The sequence below is a fragment of the Orbicella franksi genome, chromosome 10, assembly GCF_964199315.1.
Source record: "Orbicella franksi chromosome 10, jaOrbFran1.1, whole genome shotgun sequence".
Taxonomy (NCBI): Eukaryota; Metazoa; Cnidaria; class Anthozoa; order Scleractinia; family Merulinidae; genus Orbicella; species Orbicella franksi.
The window spans coordinates 28,541,682-28,559,017 of NC_138154.1; the positions used below are offsets into that span (position 1 = coordinate 28,541,682).

The 17,336-nt window shown below is 38.5% G+C and overlaps 2 protein-coding genes across 2 annotated transcripts; one reads left to right on the forward strand and one right to left on the reverse strand.

Moving 5' to 3' along the window:
• The first annotated feature begins 2,419 nt into the window (after nt 1-2,419).
• LOC145499663 (uncharacterized) lies at nt 2,420-6,658 on the forward strand. The gene is made up of 3 exons (XM_081479180.1): nt 2,420-3,003; nt 4,007-4,079; nt 5,850-6,658. Exons 1-3 carry the CDS (start codon nt 2,776-2,778, stop codon nt 6,302-6,304), a joined length of 756 nt encoding a protein of 251 aa, XP_081335306.1. The 5' UTR covers nt 2,420-2,775; the 3' UTR covers nt 6,305-6,658.
• A 439-nt stretch (nt 6,659-7,097) lies between these two features.
• LOC145499662 (di-N-acetylchitobiase-like) lies at nt 7,098-14,113 on the reverse strand. The gene is made up of 4 exons (XM_081479179.1): nt 13,714-14,113; nt 11,713-11,943; nt 10,502-10,676; nt 7,098-10,139 (listed from the first exon to the last, which is right to left on the reverse strand). Exons 1-4 carry the CDS (start codon nt 14,026-14,028, stop codon nt 9,697-9,699), a joined length of 1,164 nt encoding a protein of 387 aa, XP_081335305.1. The 5' UTR covers nt 14,029-14,113; the 3' UTR covers nt 7,098-9,696.
• Nucleotides 14,114-17,336: the final 3,223 nt, after the last annotated feature.

The following is a 17,336-nucleotide window of genomic DNA, read 5'->3' on the forward strand; positions in this document are numbered from 1 at the left end:
GTAAAGACATTCGCAGTTTGAGAACTCGAAAGCATTTTGTTGAAGGGTACAAATTACGAGCTCTAGCTAGCGGCACTGGAGTAAGCGTGATTCTCAGACGGTCCAAAACTGCATGGCCACGAGCGACCTGGACCGTCTAAGAATCTAGCTACACTGGAAGAGGTGTGGCCGTTTCCGTCACCACAGTTCCATGACAGTTTTTGCTACATGGAATCATTTAGGAGGATATATAAATCTGAATGCTACGTTTCTCTTTTGTTGCAGCGCTGTTTTCTCAAGGTATGCGAGGTTTCGTGCAACATGTAAAATACCTGCAAATTAGCTGGTGTGCCATTTTATCAGTGATGTAACACCTAAAAAAAATAAGTTTATTACAAAATAAAACTTTATTGATTGAGAGTTCAAAGTGAAATATCCCAGGGAATTTAAACATTTTTGATAACTTATGTGTGCGTGTTGACTCGCAATATCAGCATCGCAGGAATTTGGTGTCTGTCCGTCGGTAGGAGATCTCGAGAAATTTGGAACTAGTTTAGCTCAATACCACTTTGCTTCCATTGCTTGACAGTCCCTACGTAATATGCATTACAATCCCTGGTCAATCCCATGAATGACCGCTTTATATTTGTCGGCTAATTGTTGAAATATCTGAGAAACCATCAAATGTACGCGTTCTCTTTCTTTAATATTTTGTATCAGCAGTTTCTCGCCATGCAGGTATATTTCATTTCGCAATATACACGGCATCACTGCGATATTGACCTGTCTCAGGAGTCCATTGCGCACTGGACCTCTGCTTCACTAAAGTTTGTCAAGCGTAACTATATTTATTTTCCACGGCTAAATATTCCCATACTCCCTATCCTTCTTTTCCCTCAATCTGTTTCCCATATTCCCCTTTCCCTAAAACTTCCATTCCTCGGCTGACCCTGACCCTCTCCTCTCTCACTTCTCACGCTCTCACGGGTATGAGAGGCGAACCCAATTTAGGCCATTTTCGATATATCAAATTTTGCTTGGCTACGAGGCTTGAGGATAAAAACAAAGGAATTCATTATGCATCCCTCAACCTCGATTCAATTTCTTGCCTTGGAACTAAGTTAGGATTTTAATTTATCGAAAATGGCCTATTGATTACGGATTCACCCTTTCTTCCATTCTCTGAGGGATCCTGAAGCGCAAGATCCCGTCAGATCCCGGCACCGTATTTTCATAGGCGTAACAACAGGGCCCGTTTGATTTAAACACTTGATGAGTGGTGGCAACTCATTCTAATACGTGCACTTTACAATATACGCCCTTCCTCACTTCAAAACTAAGTACCTGAACTAAGTACAATTTATTGCTGCCCAAAACTCAGTTGTAGTTTTGAGATGGTAATGGTTTTGTTTTGGACAATTCAGAAATTCCTGATAAAATAACTAGCCAACCAACAAACGAAATGAGCAACTGGTCCTTAGAAAGATACCCGTTTTAAGTAAACATCTCCCGTCCTTCTTCGTTCAGCTGCCATAGTTTAGCAAGAAGTAACAGGCTTCTCGGACGCTAATCTCAGACATGTACGCATTGCAAACCTATTTTTAAGATAAGAAACGAACCACTGAGGAATGAGTGATTACATGAAAACGGACAAGTAAATATTTTTTTTGTAACATGTACACTCTTCTAGGTCTACTACAGTTACACCTATCTCTTTCATTATATTATTATGTTAACGTTACTCTGGGATTACTTTACTAACGTAACACTGCGAGCGATAACTGTCTTCCATTTGCAATGTTTTACTCCGGTAAATATTGAGAACGCTTCGTTCCAGAGAATCAGTGTTGTGTCTGGCTACCCTAAGTGCCAGAGGGTTTTATGTTCGTGGTGAAGTCGCTATTAGTGAGCGGCGAAGTCGCGATCGTGGCGCGGGATACACGAAAAAAAAAACCCTCAACCATCCAGGATAGTGTCTGGCTTGCCGCCCCAGAAACAAAGCAGTGTGCCTCTTGGATCGAGGCTGCTGGAATTGTGGAAGTCGTAATAACGATATTATAACTGCTTGTAATCTCGATGAACCAAAACGAGTTTTACCAGAACGTAAGAAGAATTTTTTGATGTTATTTTATCTTAATCGACAGGTCGGGGTGACTTGTGCCAGATTTCTTCAACATAGATAACAATACCAATCGACAATTTGATTGTTTCTTACGTACAAACATCCTTCCCACAAATGTCTTCAGTTTGAATTTATGTTTACTTGTTCTGATTCGAATATCAACTGTATACATTGGGTAAACACTGGAGAATTTTAATACAGTATCCCATTTCACCAGGTGTATTTAAAACAACTTGCAGATATAATTAATTAAAGAAATGTTCCTGCGCTCAGTGTGGTAGACTGGACAAAACGTGGAAGAACTGAAATATTTGATAAATTGGAAAAACTGCTTTGTAATTTTTGGTATGAAATAATTGTGAATTGTGTAATTCAGAAGTTTTATAATATTCTTTGAAGTATTAGGCTTGGCATCGCGTCCGTAACAATAACTGGACACCCAGCAGAAAGGCTAAGCCACTTCACACTGTTTTGACTTCCTGTGGTTTAAAAGCGCGATGCGCATTGGTCGCATCAAGGCGAGTCGTGCACGTGCACGTGCCTTCCATAACGCGCATGTCCTCGGCAATGTAAACAACAGCTTTGACAACAGTCCGTTTCATTCCTGCAGTTGATGAGGGGTACTTAGGCTGGTGTAGTTTCGAGCTGTCAAAATTTCCTTTTAATACTTAAGAATGGCGAAGTTGAAAACGAAGCTGCTGATTTTAGCTGTACTAGGTGTCGTTTTAGCTATATTTTATCCGAAAATCAAATCGGCGTACGGAAAACATATAAAACCTCACGCAGATATAGCGGCAAACGTCGTGAAATTCATCAAGGATTTTCACATTTTTGGTTATCACATTCCGTGGAAATATGTTCTCCCTGGGTTTGCTTTGTTCCTGGCCGTGCAGTTATTTAGGGTGAGTATTATAGTTCAAACGTTTTCTTCGATCATGCTTCTAATTTTTAGATCGAATTTCAACAAACTTAAGCTTAACTTAGGCTTAATTTTTGTTTATTCCCAATCAGCAACTCAATTTAGCTCAGTAGTGAAAATTGTCTTTTTTTCTCCAAGAGTATTAAGCATCTGAGTTTATTGTGTTGACTTGCAAAAACGTTCCGAAACCGCTAATGGTTAAATCGCGATTTATTTGCATGACAGTTTTTTTAGGCCAGACACCTGTCACAAATCGTTTTGTTAAAGATTGTTTAAAGCAGTGAACGCAATTTTCACTGCGTTGTCAATTAAACTTCCCACATGAGGATTCTTTTTTTCTTGGTAAAAATGCCTTTCCTGAAACCATATGGTAAAGATTACTTGCCAGATACAACTGGAAGGATTGTTTGGTTTCAATATAATGTTTACAAGCAGCAAATTGTTGTAAGCTGTTATTTTGAGACAGATGTGTACCTAGGGTGGGGTGGGTTGTGAAACTCTGGGCAGGAATTTCATCTTGCGTCTAATCAAAGAGTTTACTTTACCACTTGAGTTAAAAAGTTGGAATTGGAGAGTTCAAGAAATGTCCAAACATTGTTCAATATGTTTTGCTTCATACAAGAACCCTTATTTCCCTCTGTATTGCAAATGTAAATTTTCAGTGAATAATTTAGTAGTAACCTGAATTTACAAGCCACACCTTGGTTACATGTTTTGTTTGTGTTTCTGGGATTTTTAACAGGTACCTGAATACTACCTATGGTTTTGGAATATTTTAAAATTAGTTTGAGTACAAAGTTCACACAAATGTCTGTTAATGTTTTTCCATAAAGATCTTTAAAAAATGTAATTATTAAATGCAAAACACTATACAACTTGTAATTTCTCAGGTACATTCTTCAATCATGAAGACATTACAAAATGAACAGGAAGGTTGAAAAAAATTAATGTAATCAGAAGGCTGAAGTATTTTTTTTATATAACAGAGACGACGTCGGCTTAAGAAGCTTGCAGAAGAACAAAAGAAAAAAGATCAGACTTTTATGACAGAGGAGGAAGGTAGTTTTTATAATCCTTTTTTTTGTTATTAAAAGTATCCAGTTGAATTTGTTTACAGATGCTATTTTCAGCCTTATAAAACTGGCATGCACTGGAAATGTCAATATCCCCCATGGAAGGTTTTTGGTTTCAACCTCCTCCCCCACACTCTAAAAATTACAGCTTTCTTTTGAAATTTTTGCTTTTAAACCCCTCCCTCCCCAAATCCCCTTGGAATTGTCAGTGGCCTTCCTTGGGTTGGGTATTGTTTTTTTCCAGAACTGCACAAGTATTTTTTAAGACTGTATCACTGCAGTAGTAAAGGATACATCTGTCTCACATTCACTACTAAAAGTAACGTCCTGTAGACTGAGATGCCTGCAGTTGACTCTACTCAAGGAATATAAATATCCCAATTGAAACCAAAAATATCACCACAAAATGTTTATTACTATTAATTAAAAAATAACAATGAATTCAGGGTTGGCCCTGGGGTATGAGGTTCAAAGTTTTGTGGCTGCTCCATTTCACATGACCAAGGCCTTATTTGCTGGTAACTGCATTATGGAAGAACATGGTGCATAATCAATTGCTAATCTCACACTTCTTGAGTTACATATAGTAGCTGCCACATGTAGAACAACTCAATAAGCACACAGTCAGTTGATTTGTGGCACATGTTGAAGGAAGGCTGTGATAAAGTTGAACTGACTAATATTAGCTAATAAGCAATTCTGTCAATAGTATTATGTACTGTATTTATAGTAATGAATATTCGAAAGCAGAGTTGATTAACATGATTGTGTTTTTGAGTTGCCTCTTAATTCGCACAGCCTGCATTCCCCCTGCTATTCATGAGAATATAAATCATGGCACCAGTTGGCAGCGTTTTGTCCAGTTGGGTTTATCTTGCCTCTAAAAGTAGCAAAACTTCCTCAGCACATTATTTCAATGTGTTAGTGACCCAAAATAAATTTTAATTTTAGTCTGTTTTTAAAGAATGTTTTCTAAAAATTGTCAAATCTCAGATAAATTTAAAATTGGGACTTGTCAGTCTGTTTTCCTTGTTTGTTTTTTTATATTTATTGTAAGCCAGTGACATGCAAATTGTGTTTTAAACATTGCTCAGTGGTTTGTGGTATGCACATCAGTGGGCTTGAAAATGAAATTTGGTATCTGGGTGTATACCTGCCTTCAATTGTTTACTTAATCTTCTCAATGCATTGTGTTGCAATGCATCTTCCATCTTCATTGTTTTCTCAGTGCATCTTCTAATTCTGTTAACTCATACAATTTCATTAAAATTAATTTAAAATGTGTCACATTACATTTAAACATTACAAGCGTAAGTTGAATGGTTTGTCATGGTGGCTTCTGAATCTTCTGTCTATAGCTAGATTTTCTTTATCTGGAATCTGCTTTCTAGTCAGTTGTGGGTAGCAGGGAGAATGTATGGCTTTTCTCTAATCAGTTATAACATTTAAATACTGTCATAAGTTTGTTTGTCTGAGTCACTCCTACTAATTTTCTTTTAATTATACTCTACTATTAATAATTTTAACCTCACACACCTATGTTGAGTAATTTTGAATGTCACATAAATTTTAACCTTCACATTTTCCAGTGTTTCAGTCCTCTTGCCATAAGCAGACATCATTACTTTCCTTCATTAATAGTACTAACTAAAGATTTTAACATTCATAACTAATTGGCATATAAAATTGTGTAAATGAAAATATACTACTGGTCAGGGGTAAATTGACTTTGAAAAATTCCACCTTCCCCTTTCAGTGCATACCACAAACCATGTTGCAAAATCTGAAAACATTGACAACACTGTCCCACCTGCCAACCTATCAGATCTGTCAGCAACGGGAAACCGCGTGCGGACATACACGTATTGGCCTGCAACAAGCTCTGTTAATGTGTTTGAGCTAGCCAGGGCAGGGTTTGTGTTTACTGGAATGGATGATATAGTAAAATGCTACAAGTGTCAGGGCACCCTTAAAAAGTGGAAACCCGGAGATGATCCTTTGGAGGGTCACAAAGAATTCTACCCTGATTGCCCGCATGTCGTTGCCCTTGATGCTATTAAAAAGTCAATTAACACTGAAACCCAACTGGAAGACCTGCTATCTGTGTGCGATGGAGTAGGTTATCGTCTACGGCAATTGCACACCATCCAGAGTAAGGCATCAGGAGTAGAGCCAGGTAGGGAAGCTGTCTGTGACACTGGGGAAACTTAAGAGTGTGTCAATAAACCCTCAGTAATGAGTGCAGGTGTTCCAAGTTTGCTGTTTGTCACCTCAAGGGGTCTCAGATTTTTGTCAAACCCAAATCAATTAAGATTTCCATAAAAAAAAAAAAAAAATTGACAAATTTGATTTCATCTATCCAATGTAAAAGAAATAATGTTATCCAGATAAAATTTGTGTGTGCTGGAAAAAAAACATGTATTTTTTTTATAAATACAAAAAACATACAATCTTTAGTGTAACTTCCAGATTAAAGGTGTGTAAATTCTTGGGGGTATAGAGAGTACTCTGTAAACAAGCAAATTTGGACCTTCTGAATTCCACCACTATTTTTAAAATATGTATCATTTTACCAACAGCTAAGAAGCATCTGACGGAACTGCAAAAGAGACTAGACACTACTGAGCGTACCATGCACCTTGTTATGAAACAAATGGAAGCTGTGACAAAGTGCCTGGCCAAGACACTCGCTGATGACCCAGCCATGAGTGGAGATAAATCATTGGCTGAAATCACAGAGGGGCTTGTAAACTTAAAGGAGAGCAATGTTTAAAGACCTCACAAAAATACGGAGCACTTGCACTTCTTCATACTATATTTATGGAAAAATCACAATATTAAGTTATCTAGAAAATGACATTTGCAAGAAAAAAAATTGGGGCCAATGTACAAAGTGTACATGTATGATTTCATAAATGAACTGAATTTGTTCAAGATTAATACTGGAGGAGTGTATGAACAGCTCTGTAGCAGCCTGCTACATGATGCAGCAACCGTGTTACAGATCGACAAAAGTTTTGCTTTGAATGCCAGTAAAAGTTTTTATTAGAATAAAAAAATTTTTATTGCTGTGTGGTAATTTCATATACACTGTTAACTACCAGAACTAAACAATGGGCGAACAGAAGTAATTTGCTTGGAAAGCAATTTTTACTGCTTGGTAAATATCTGGTAACGAACTAGTCAAAAAATTGAAAAAAAAAGATAAAGTTTGAGAATATTAGTGACAAATATTTTACAGCTTTTGTTGATAATGGTTCTGTACAGTGGTGGTTAACTATTTATTTATGCACTTGGAAACAATTTATTTATATCCCTAGGTAAAATGTAATTGTTTATTCTTGAAAATAGACAATGAATATGAATTGAATAAATTATTTATTATTTAATGAATTGAAGTAGGAACTTTACAATGTAGTCTTGCAGTTTTGTAAAATTACAAAATCTGTTGTTACAGTGATGTTTATTCCTTAGAGTTAAGAAATGATTACCAGGAACATTTTATCAAACATAGATATGTCGTCAACAAAGGTAATTGAACTTAACCGGTTATGACATCATGTGAAATAACATACAGATGATTCAATTTCTTATATGATAGGCTTGATATCTTTCTTTTTAAATCCAAGTCTGGTTTTGGGTTAGCACATGTTAATGAAAATAAAACTTCCTTAAATTATCTTCTTGTTGTAGTACTGTCTAATATCCGAGACAATAATTATTGAAACTTTTATTGGCTTGACTTGTGTATAGCAGCGAGTTCTGAGTTTTCCCTGACTGGTTTCTGTAAAGGACAAGACTTGGATATTGTTGTTCCACCCCACCAAGTTCTTTCCCCTGCACTTATTTACCAGACTTGTTTCCTTCACATTACTGGTGCTAGCCTGATTATCAAGCCTTCCTAAAGGGAAGTGAGAGGGGAGAACCTTTCCTCCCCCTGTACTTTGGAAAAACCTGACACTCGGGCTATATGAGTACCCATTTATATAGTACTTTCAGGGGTAGTGAGAGTGGAAGGCATGTTGTTATAATGGTTCTTTAGCATTTTGGACCCAACAGCAATCATTTCTCACAGTGCCTTTCTCCTCCCAAGAAAATGAATTGGTACCATCAAACCAAAAGTCACATAGGCAGTGGGGCTAACTGGGACTCTCTTTGCTATCTTCAATCCTCAGCGGGGGGTGAGGGGGTAAGGGTGGCAAGGGGTGGGGGCATAGGGCATTCACTTCGCTCTCCACCAAACTCTATTTCACAAGATTTTCTTGGCCTCACCAAGACAGATTCTATGTTTGCAGTTCTCCGGCACCTCCATGACTGGTAAGGTTGCACCATTATTGATGAAGACTCGACTAGGGAGCCATTAAATGCAGAGATCGAAACTTAAGGCCCTGCCAACACAATATTAGAAAAAGGCTATCCTCTCAAGCTGTGTTATGCTTCGCTATAGTCTGAGGCACAGTCACCCTTTTGTAACTGCACCTCTGATGCTCCGAGGGGAATAAAAGTCTCATGATCATGGTTACCATAAAGGCGGAGTGGCAGTCACTAACCCATACAGGGTTATTGGATGATTCAAGCTAAGGAAATGGACTGTTCTTTTTAACTACAAATTAAACTTTGCATCTGGGAGGGGTGGTGAAACCTTTCATATGTTTATCACAATCATATTAATACTGTCTGATAGCCTCATCAACTTTCTCTATTGAAAATCAATGTTTATTGCTTTTCATAATACACCGTACAGATCTCAAAATAGTACAATGTTGAATGTAACATTTGAAAAATATATATTTATTTCTTAGCTGTTTGTTTATCTTCTATTTATTCATTTTTTGGTAGTAATAAACTAATATATATTATTGTATACTTTATGGCATTTTAAAAAATACACTATTAATATGTAATTTTGGACAGAAACAACCAACTGCAATAAAAATCACTGCCAAATATCACCAAGGGAAAGATTTCTATGCTATGTATATTTAAAGCTTAGGGACCAGTGGGTTCAGACCAAGACTTGTTCTAAATGCAAGGCAGACTTGATAAACAAAAACTCTGGTGTGCGACCGTTTCAAGTTTTTCAAAATTATGAGATTGTCAACTGCTATGTGCATGGCTGACTTATAGGGCAATGCTAAATAATATGCTATATTTAGCTGCACATGAGTGTCAGAGATTAAAATTTGCATCAAAATAATTACCTGATGACTACCATAACAAAACACTGCTCATCTCTTAGAGATTCCTTTTTTTGGTGCATCTACATGCATGTACCTAAATTTACGCCTTGCAAAAGACTTCAACAGAAAGCAAAAGAGAGAAGAACCTCTTAAATCCTCATGCAAGTGTCTACTGAAATTTAGCAGTTCATCTTATTAAGACATAGGCATACATGTAATATGGTGTGCATCACATTTGTCAAAGACAATGGACTAAGCAGCATGTCCAAATGTGCAAACCGTGTGCAACATGCAGATACTAAAATTAAAAAATCAGAAAAAAAAAAGATCCACATGGAGATTTTCGACCCTTAAGAAGTACCTTAGTCTTGCAGAATTACACCTACATGAAGCTTAAAGTCTCAGCAACATTTCAAAAGCAAGTTAGTGCTGCAAAGCATCCCACATTGCCTTGGTCTCCTGTTGAGCCCTCAGGATGTCACTGTAGTCCAACAAATCTGAATTCCAGATGGCAACACCATTCAAATTTTCAGCAGATGCAAACTCATATTTTTGTTTAAGACTCTGCACATTATCGAACCAAACCTGATGTTTACCACCCACAGTGTCTTCATAGTTGAAAAAGAATGAAGCTGAATCTTCATCCCACTGAGCCTTCGCATCTCTGCTGAGAATCAAGTCCTGAATATCAGCATATTCAACCTGCCGGCCAGCTGCATCACTGCAATTCACACCACGGAATGGCACCCGCTTGATTGAGCAGATGTTTTCATTAAGTTCCACACAGGGGTAGTCATAACCGTACCATGGTAATCCAAGAACCAGTTTTTCTGGTCTGATTCCAAGAGCTAAGTATTCTCCAATAGCTTAAAAAGAGGCAAAGAGAAAAAAATTACATAAGTTCTACATTCTCTATTTTTAAAGTTAAATCACTAGCTTTGTACCTCATTTCTACAACAAAACAACCACAACAAAAACTTTTATTTCACCCCACAGTTAATAAATTCCAATGTTATAGAGGCCAATAACCCAAAGTATGGTCCCAGGCAAGCTCAATACAGAAAATCATTCATTTGCGATATTACAATACATTTTACCAGTAATCCAATGTTGGAGTGGAAATCAACCATGTTGATTGGCAGATTTGAGTTGTTGATTCTGTCAGCTTAAAGTTATATAAAAGAAATTTAGCCAAGAACTGAATTGAAAATAAATTCACATGCTTTACCAGCTTTTGTCTGTTTCAAGGGCGAGTTAGCCTTTGCAACACAATTTCCTGTTTTGATCTGACTCTGTTCATCATAGGCCATGACAACAAGAAAATCAACGACCTTGGAAAGAGCTTCAGCATCATAACAACGTCCATCAATACAATCAGGAGACCAGGCAACGTCGAAAGACACCTGAAAGATATTGATGAATATATCGATCAGTAAGCTGGATAACATTTTAAGTCCAAAAATGTTGAACACCCAAACTTGGTCAAAAGTGGTTGCATGTGACACGAGCAAAGCACCAAGAAGAATGAATGATGGGCACTTGTTTGTCACAGGTTCTGATTGACTGTAAGTAGGGTAATTGGATTGGAAATATTTTGGCGCCATGATATACAGACTGAGTGCAGTACAAAGTGACATCAACTGATGTGCATAACATAATGGCAGTTACATATTTTCTTATCTGCATGATCAAGCTTGGTTAAGGGTTAGTGTTAGTGTTAGGTTGGGGTTTTTGTATCATGTGGAGGCACAGTGGGATAATGGTCAGCGGGGGATTCAGACCTTGAGCTAAGGGGTGGGTTTGCTTGCCCTGCTGGCTTTTCTTCCTTATACAATTTTTTTACCCAAGATAAGAGGGGGGGGGGGGAGCATCCCAGGCCCCCCTGGACCCCTCTCCTAGATCTACCACTGACAGTTAGCATGCTGTACCCTGGGGTCAAACAGTCTGGGTTTGAGCAGGGGCCAGGCTTACTACGATGTGTTCTTGGGCAAGACATTTAACTCTCATGTCCCTCTCTCCATCCAGGAGAACAAATGGATACCGCAGAATGTTATGCTGGGGGGTAACCCTGTGATGGACCAGTATCCCATCCAAAGAGGAGTAGAAATTCTCCTGCTCGTCACATGCTACAGAAACTGGGATAAGGCCTGACACAGATTTACCTTTGATTGGGTTTTCTTGAAATAGTAAAAACTTCCTCAAACAATGATATTTAATAATTAAGTCAATTGACTTGTATATGCATGCACTGAATGAATGACGGTACTGGACAGCATGGCTTTTTACAGACCAGCTCCTTAACATCCCTCCAACCCCACACATACAATTAACAAGTTTTGTAGTCCATGACTCTTCTAAAGTGGGTGAATACAGTGAAATGAAAATGATTATGTCTGAATAGTTTTTTTTTAACTTATTGGTGGCTCATACACTGTATACCTGAGAATTCTTTATTGCTGAACGGAAAGCTGTTGCTGTTTCGTTCACTAGTTTTGTCAGTAATGTAACCTCTCTTGACCTCTTGGCTATTGGCGACTCAATATCGATATTCACTCCATCAGCATGGCGAGCTAGAGCTTCTTGAGTCAAGTTGTGTATCCATTTGGTTCTTACTTCTTTACTACTCAGCTTTTCTGTGGGAAAGTTGGCAGCCAAGACAACTCGAACACCCTGCAAAAGGAAAATGAAAGTTGCATGTTCAGTTGTCAGTGTAATTGGTAAGATTAGTGCTTGATAGGAGGAGTATTTGTCACTTTCACCTGCAGCGCTGATCAAGTTTCAATTTTGGCCTGCTGAACTTGGGGCTCAAAATAGCAATTATATTAAAATGACACAATTTCTGCCAAAAATGTATAACCAAGTCACATTCATGTACCAACTAGAAGATTTACCAACTCGATGAGAATAGTTACAGCTGAGTTTACAAAGTTCAGGAACTCATGTTCAACTTTGATTATCAAAACAATAGCAAAATAATATTGCAGCAAGAAAGACAGATGTGAAACTTGGAATGAAGAGGTTTTTCTCAAACTAATCATAATGTTTCTCTCAAGATGCATCTTGTTTCTTTTCAGACACCTCCCATTGCCTTCTTGTGCCACTCGAGGCAGCACAGATTTACTGATTTGAACAGGTGTAAACAATCCCTCATCAGCTATTACAAACAGAATATACAAATATCCTGGACGGCAACAATGAAATGTGAACTATGATAATGATAACCTTTATTTCATGTGGTCAAATGTGCATAGCTAAATAGCTACTTTACAGACATGTCACAAAATAAAAATAGCAACAAAAATCTACAAAAAGTACATATTTACAATTAAAAATGAAATCAGTCACGAACTACCACTACAATCCTGATAAAAAGTCCTTGGACACTTTAAACTTTTGCCAACATATGGTCTTTCTGTCCATGTCCACCTCCCCCTTCCCACCCCCAACACAATGTTGATGTTGATTCATTCAAAGTAGACATTGCTTTGTGGAGGGGGAAGGGGAGGGGGGTTCGCAAAATTCAATAATGGCTTCCCACTTCAAAATAATGGGTCACCAGTTGGCATTTTGTCAAGTGTCCCAAGGACTTTTGGCCAGGACTGTACTTTTTATAAATTAACAACCAGCGCAGCACTGACACAATGAAAAGAATTTTGACCTGTACAAATTTTTAGCCTGTAAAAATTGTTGGTTTTCTTCTCATAATGCAAAATAATGAAATAATGAAAGAAAACATTTTTGTTTGTCCTGACAGAATGAAGACACTTTGTGGAGAAATTCCTATAATCACATGAGAAAAAGAGCAAAAATAAATGAATTCTCACACAAAATAAGGAATTCGAAAATCAAAAACATTTCTATAAAGTTAACCGTGATGACTGAGAGGAAACTTCCGGTAAAATAATATCAAGTATCAGAAATTTGATTATCTTTAGTTTCATATTTCATTAGGTAATGTCACTGAGAAATCTGCGGCAAGGAAAATATTTAACATGCAAAGCGCCAAATTGTCGAGTGTTTTTACGATTGCCTTCCAACTCAATCAAGTAATCAAGATATTTACTGTACAAATTAAGACTGATCGAGTAGAATCAATCAATCATTGTGTAAGTAAAGCTTATTTGTATGTTAAGCTTAATTCAACTACGACATCACATGATTTTAAAATTACGAAAAGTGATAGGATTATTCTTAAATGAAGCATCCAGTCTTTGGCTGACGCATTTGAAGTTGTCACGGTGAGAACATAACAATAACATTTCGTTTCTTGTAAATTCCAAAGAAATGAAGTCAGAAATTGTCATCGCGCGTCCCAAGAAAGGATATGACGAGATTTCGCTCGAGTTTTGAAAGAATGCTTTTTGTGGCTCTACACCACAATAGTAGCCCTGCAAATAAAATTAACAAGATAACGGATAAATAAATCAATTGATTTCTTACCCTTTTGTGTGCTTCACACATCAGTTCGTCGTCCCAAGGTCTGAACAGAGCGATCGTTGTCACTTTCGTCCAGTCGTATTTTCTCCACACATTAGGTTTAGTGGAAAACATAAGAAATTCTTTTCCCGGAGGTCTTGCGATTGGTTCACATAAAGACTGATCTTCACAAGGGCATTTTCCATTCACTGTGACAGAAAAGCTGCCCCAAAACAGGAGAATGAGGGCCAAAAATCTGTTCGCCATGACCAAACAAGCTTTGACAGAAAGTACCAGTTCGAGGAGTTGGAACTGGAAACGAGGAAGCTTAGCTTTCATGTCACGTGGTAATCATGTGACTTGGTCTCGGCCGCGTTGGTTACAAAGAAGTAGGTCTGCACTTCGTACTTGTGTGTGCGTTTTGTCCTTTTTGCTTTTTTGAATTTTACGGGTTGAGGAACTTATTGGAAACAGGCAGGGTGCTGTTCCGTCACTCTGTTACTTCACTCTGTACCGTCGTCACAGCGTTGCGCCTTTTTTTGACGAGAAATATGTTCAGTTGTGAAAGACCTTTGGAGGAAGGGAGCATTTTTTTTTACATCGATGGAGGTCTTTGGTTCATAAATATCACATGCGAATAAAAATATCGTGCAACATAAAATCCCTGGGTACCGATTTTATCAGAGTAAGTTCTAAAAATAACATGTAGTAAATATTAACGAGAGAACATTTCGAAATGCATTTGATAATGAATATTACAATAAACTACGACGTTTCGCAGTCATCTTGACGCCATTATCATGTAGAGGTGTTAGCTGTAGTTTCGAGATTAAATACGAATAAAGGTGATAGAGTACATTAGAATAATAAGTGTTTCGTTGTCATTGGTGTTTGACGTGACAGTGCGTGCGGTAAAAGTAAATACTTTTGCACGTATTGAGTCTGACTGCGCGTTAGCATTTCTTGAATGAGGCAGTCCAGTTTTCCTCGGCATTTCTTAAGAACGGAAAACATTTCCGCTAGGTCAGTGAAAGCTACACCGTGGACTTCTTTCATATGCTTGCCAATGACCGAGGCTTTATGCTCTTCTATGCGTTGGTGAAGTTGGTGTGGTGTAACCGATCCGGATCGCACGAATCACATTTGGGTTAGGGCGGCTCCATACTAGGCTCTATAATTTTGCGCGGAACATTTCGACGAATATCTCAACTTTGGGACAACGCACACACCTTAAACTTAGAGAACTGTCTTCTTTATTTATCGTCTATAACATCACAATTTCTTGACTTTATCCCTTGAATGGTTTTTGACTTTACTTTTTATTGCGTGACAATGAACACACTCTATAGGGCAACCAGCGCCGAACATTCAGGCCAATAATTTTTAGCTTGGGAAAGCGTACCAGCCCCTGTGCAACCTGCACTAACCACAAGCGGAGTCTTGATTAGCCTCCCACGCAGACGCTCTTAGGGCTCGTCACGTGTTCCGTTCTCGGAACGCATGATGAGCCCTAAGAGCGTCTGCGAAAGAGGCTAAAACTTGATATGTTGGCTTGTGTAAGCAAAATAACTCCCGATATGGACACCTGGAATGAGGAATGATGAAAGAAAGTTATCAATAAGCAGTACAACTGCAATCAACAATTTCAAAGCCTACGCGAAATTATGAATAAATGATAAATGAAAACAGACGTGCAATTAAGCGTAAGCTTAATTGTATGTAGTTAGGGTTAAATTTTTAAGAGTGTTCAGGAACATTCCGCCGATCCTGCAGGGGCCCGTTTCTCGAAGGTCCCGAAAAGTTCTCGCACCCGGAAAGCCGTAGTAAAATTTCAAACCTTATGACTACAGAACTGTTTTATTCATATATTCTTAATGTGAACAGAGGTACTCTTCATACAAGGAGTTTCAGGCGTATACACCTCTCTGTTTTTAGATACAGATTATCTAAAAATGGCTTTACAGGCCTGAAAAGTTTCCGGGGCTTTCGAGAAACGGGCCCCTGGGCAGGATTTAATATACATGGTCTAACAATTAGACTACAAAATCTCTGCTGGCATTCTATCACGAACGCCGTTCTCTGATTGGCTACGCTACTCACTATTTATTTAACAAATAGATTCCATGTTGTCGTGCGTCTGTTCAGTAATAGACCAGACTTTACCTTTTTTACCCCAGTTATAGCTGGTTAAATTCTCTACAGCGATAGAATCTGGTATTTCTGTTTTGCTTCGGTAAGGTAAAAATAAAGTCTACATACGAGCCAAGTGGCTTATAGGCCGGAACTTTTCCCGGTTTCTGTAACATGAAGCGACCAGGAGTGTTTCCACTCCCCCTTGGATGGGATGCTAGTCTATCGCAGGGTACCCCCCAGGATTAAATTCGCCGGTACCCAGTTATACACCTGGGTGGAGAGAGGCACTGTGAGAGTAAAGTGTCTTGCCTAAGAACACAACACAATGTCCCAGGCCAAGGTTTTATTACGGTGATCCGTGCAAATGAGCTAAGAGCTATATACCACTAAGGAGGCTAATTCACGCCGATTCAATTCGAAAAGTCGTTCACTTCTCGTTGCGCTCCTCTACCTTGAGCTCTATGTACCAAAAGCGCTGCAGAAATTTATCGCTTACCGAGCATAACTTTCGCAGCTGGACTTGCGGGCAAGTCTGCAAATGGGCGCCACTCTATGACTGAGGCCTCGTCCACAATACGCCGGAGAAATTTGAAAACGGCGTTTTCACTCTGAAAACGTGACGAGTGTTTTCCGACCACACTACGCCGGAGAAATTTAAAAACGCAACAATCACCGGTCATTTTGGATTTGTATTTGAGGAAACCTCGGTCAGGGAAATCACAAGATTATCGTAATGTCATAGTTTTCGAAAAGCTCCGTTTTCTAAATGCTCTCCGTCCACACTAAACACAAGGCCGGCTTGGAGTGTGTTTTTCGAAAATCTCAATTTTCGTGTCGAATTAGTGTGGACGGTGGGCGTAACCGTAGAAATAAAGCTACCTTTCAAATTTCTCCGGCGTAGTGTGGACGGGGCATGAGTCAATATTTGGTATTAGTATCACCCAACTAGTGGACTAATGCAAATCCTGCATTTTGATTGGCTACGCTACTAGGGGACTATTAGTAATAGTCATCGAGTAGCGAAATTGGCGCCATCGAGCGTGACGTTTTCTTTCGTTTTATTCCCAAATAAATATTTCTTCAACTTGCATTTGCTAACTTTATCATTACCTTTTCTGTCCGACTAGTTGGTTGATACTAAAACAATTAGACCCTTCGCCCTCAAGGGCCACGGGTGAATAGCCCATTCGGCTTCGCCTCATGGGCTATTGACCCGTAGCCGGCAAGGTCTACGGGTCTAATTGTTAAATAGCCTGACTTTGATCTGAAGTTGAATCCCGTGTATTTTTTTTTTGTTACGAATCGAAGTAGCCATCGATTATTAAAGACTTTCTTAGCCGGAACCAAAGAGTAGTATTTCCCGAAGTTCGTGTTCTGTTCGTGGCAATTATCCCTTTAGCAGAGTAGTAAAATACTTATCGTTAAGTCAAAAGAGGAAAGATTTTTATGTTGCTAATCAAAAACTAGAAGCAACCGCAAGAATTAACTTCAAGTCACAAGAAGATACACGAGTG

What these genes read in the sequence shown, in the direction of transcription:
- LOC145499663 (XM_081479180.1), top strand. Translation starts at nt 2,776, where the DNA reads ATGGCGAAGTTGAAAACGAAGCTGCTGATTTTAGCTGTACTAGGTGTC. An exon ending in TGGCCGTGCAGTTATTTAGG is followed by an intron (nt 3,004 to 4,006) that starts GTGAGTATTATA and finishes TTTATATAACAG; the next exon opens with AGACGACGTCGGCTTAAGAA. An exon ending in TTTTATGACAGAGGAGGAAG is followed by an intron (nt 4,080 to 5,849) that starts GTAGTTTTTATA and finishes TTCCCCTTTCAG; the next exon opens with TGCATACCACAAACCATGTT.
- LOC145499662 (XM_081479179.1), bottom strand. Translation starts at nt 14,028, where the DNA reads ATGAAAGCTAAGCTTCCTCGTTTCCAGTTCCAACTCCTCGAACTGGTA. An exon ending in TGTGTGAAGCACACAAAAGG is followed by an intron (nt 11,944 to 13,713) that starts GTAAGAAATCAA and finishes TTCCTTTTGCAG; the next exon opens with GGTGTTCGAGTTGTCTTGGC. An exon ending in CTTGAAACAGACAAAAGCTG is followed by an intron (nt 10,140 to 10,501) that starts GTAAAGCATGTG and finishes CCTCTTTTTAAG; the next exon opens with CTATTGGAGAATACTTAGCT.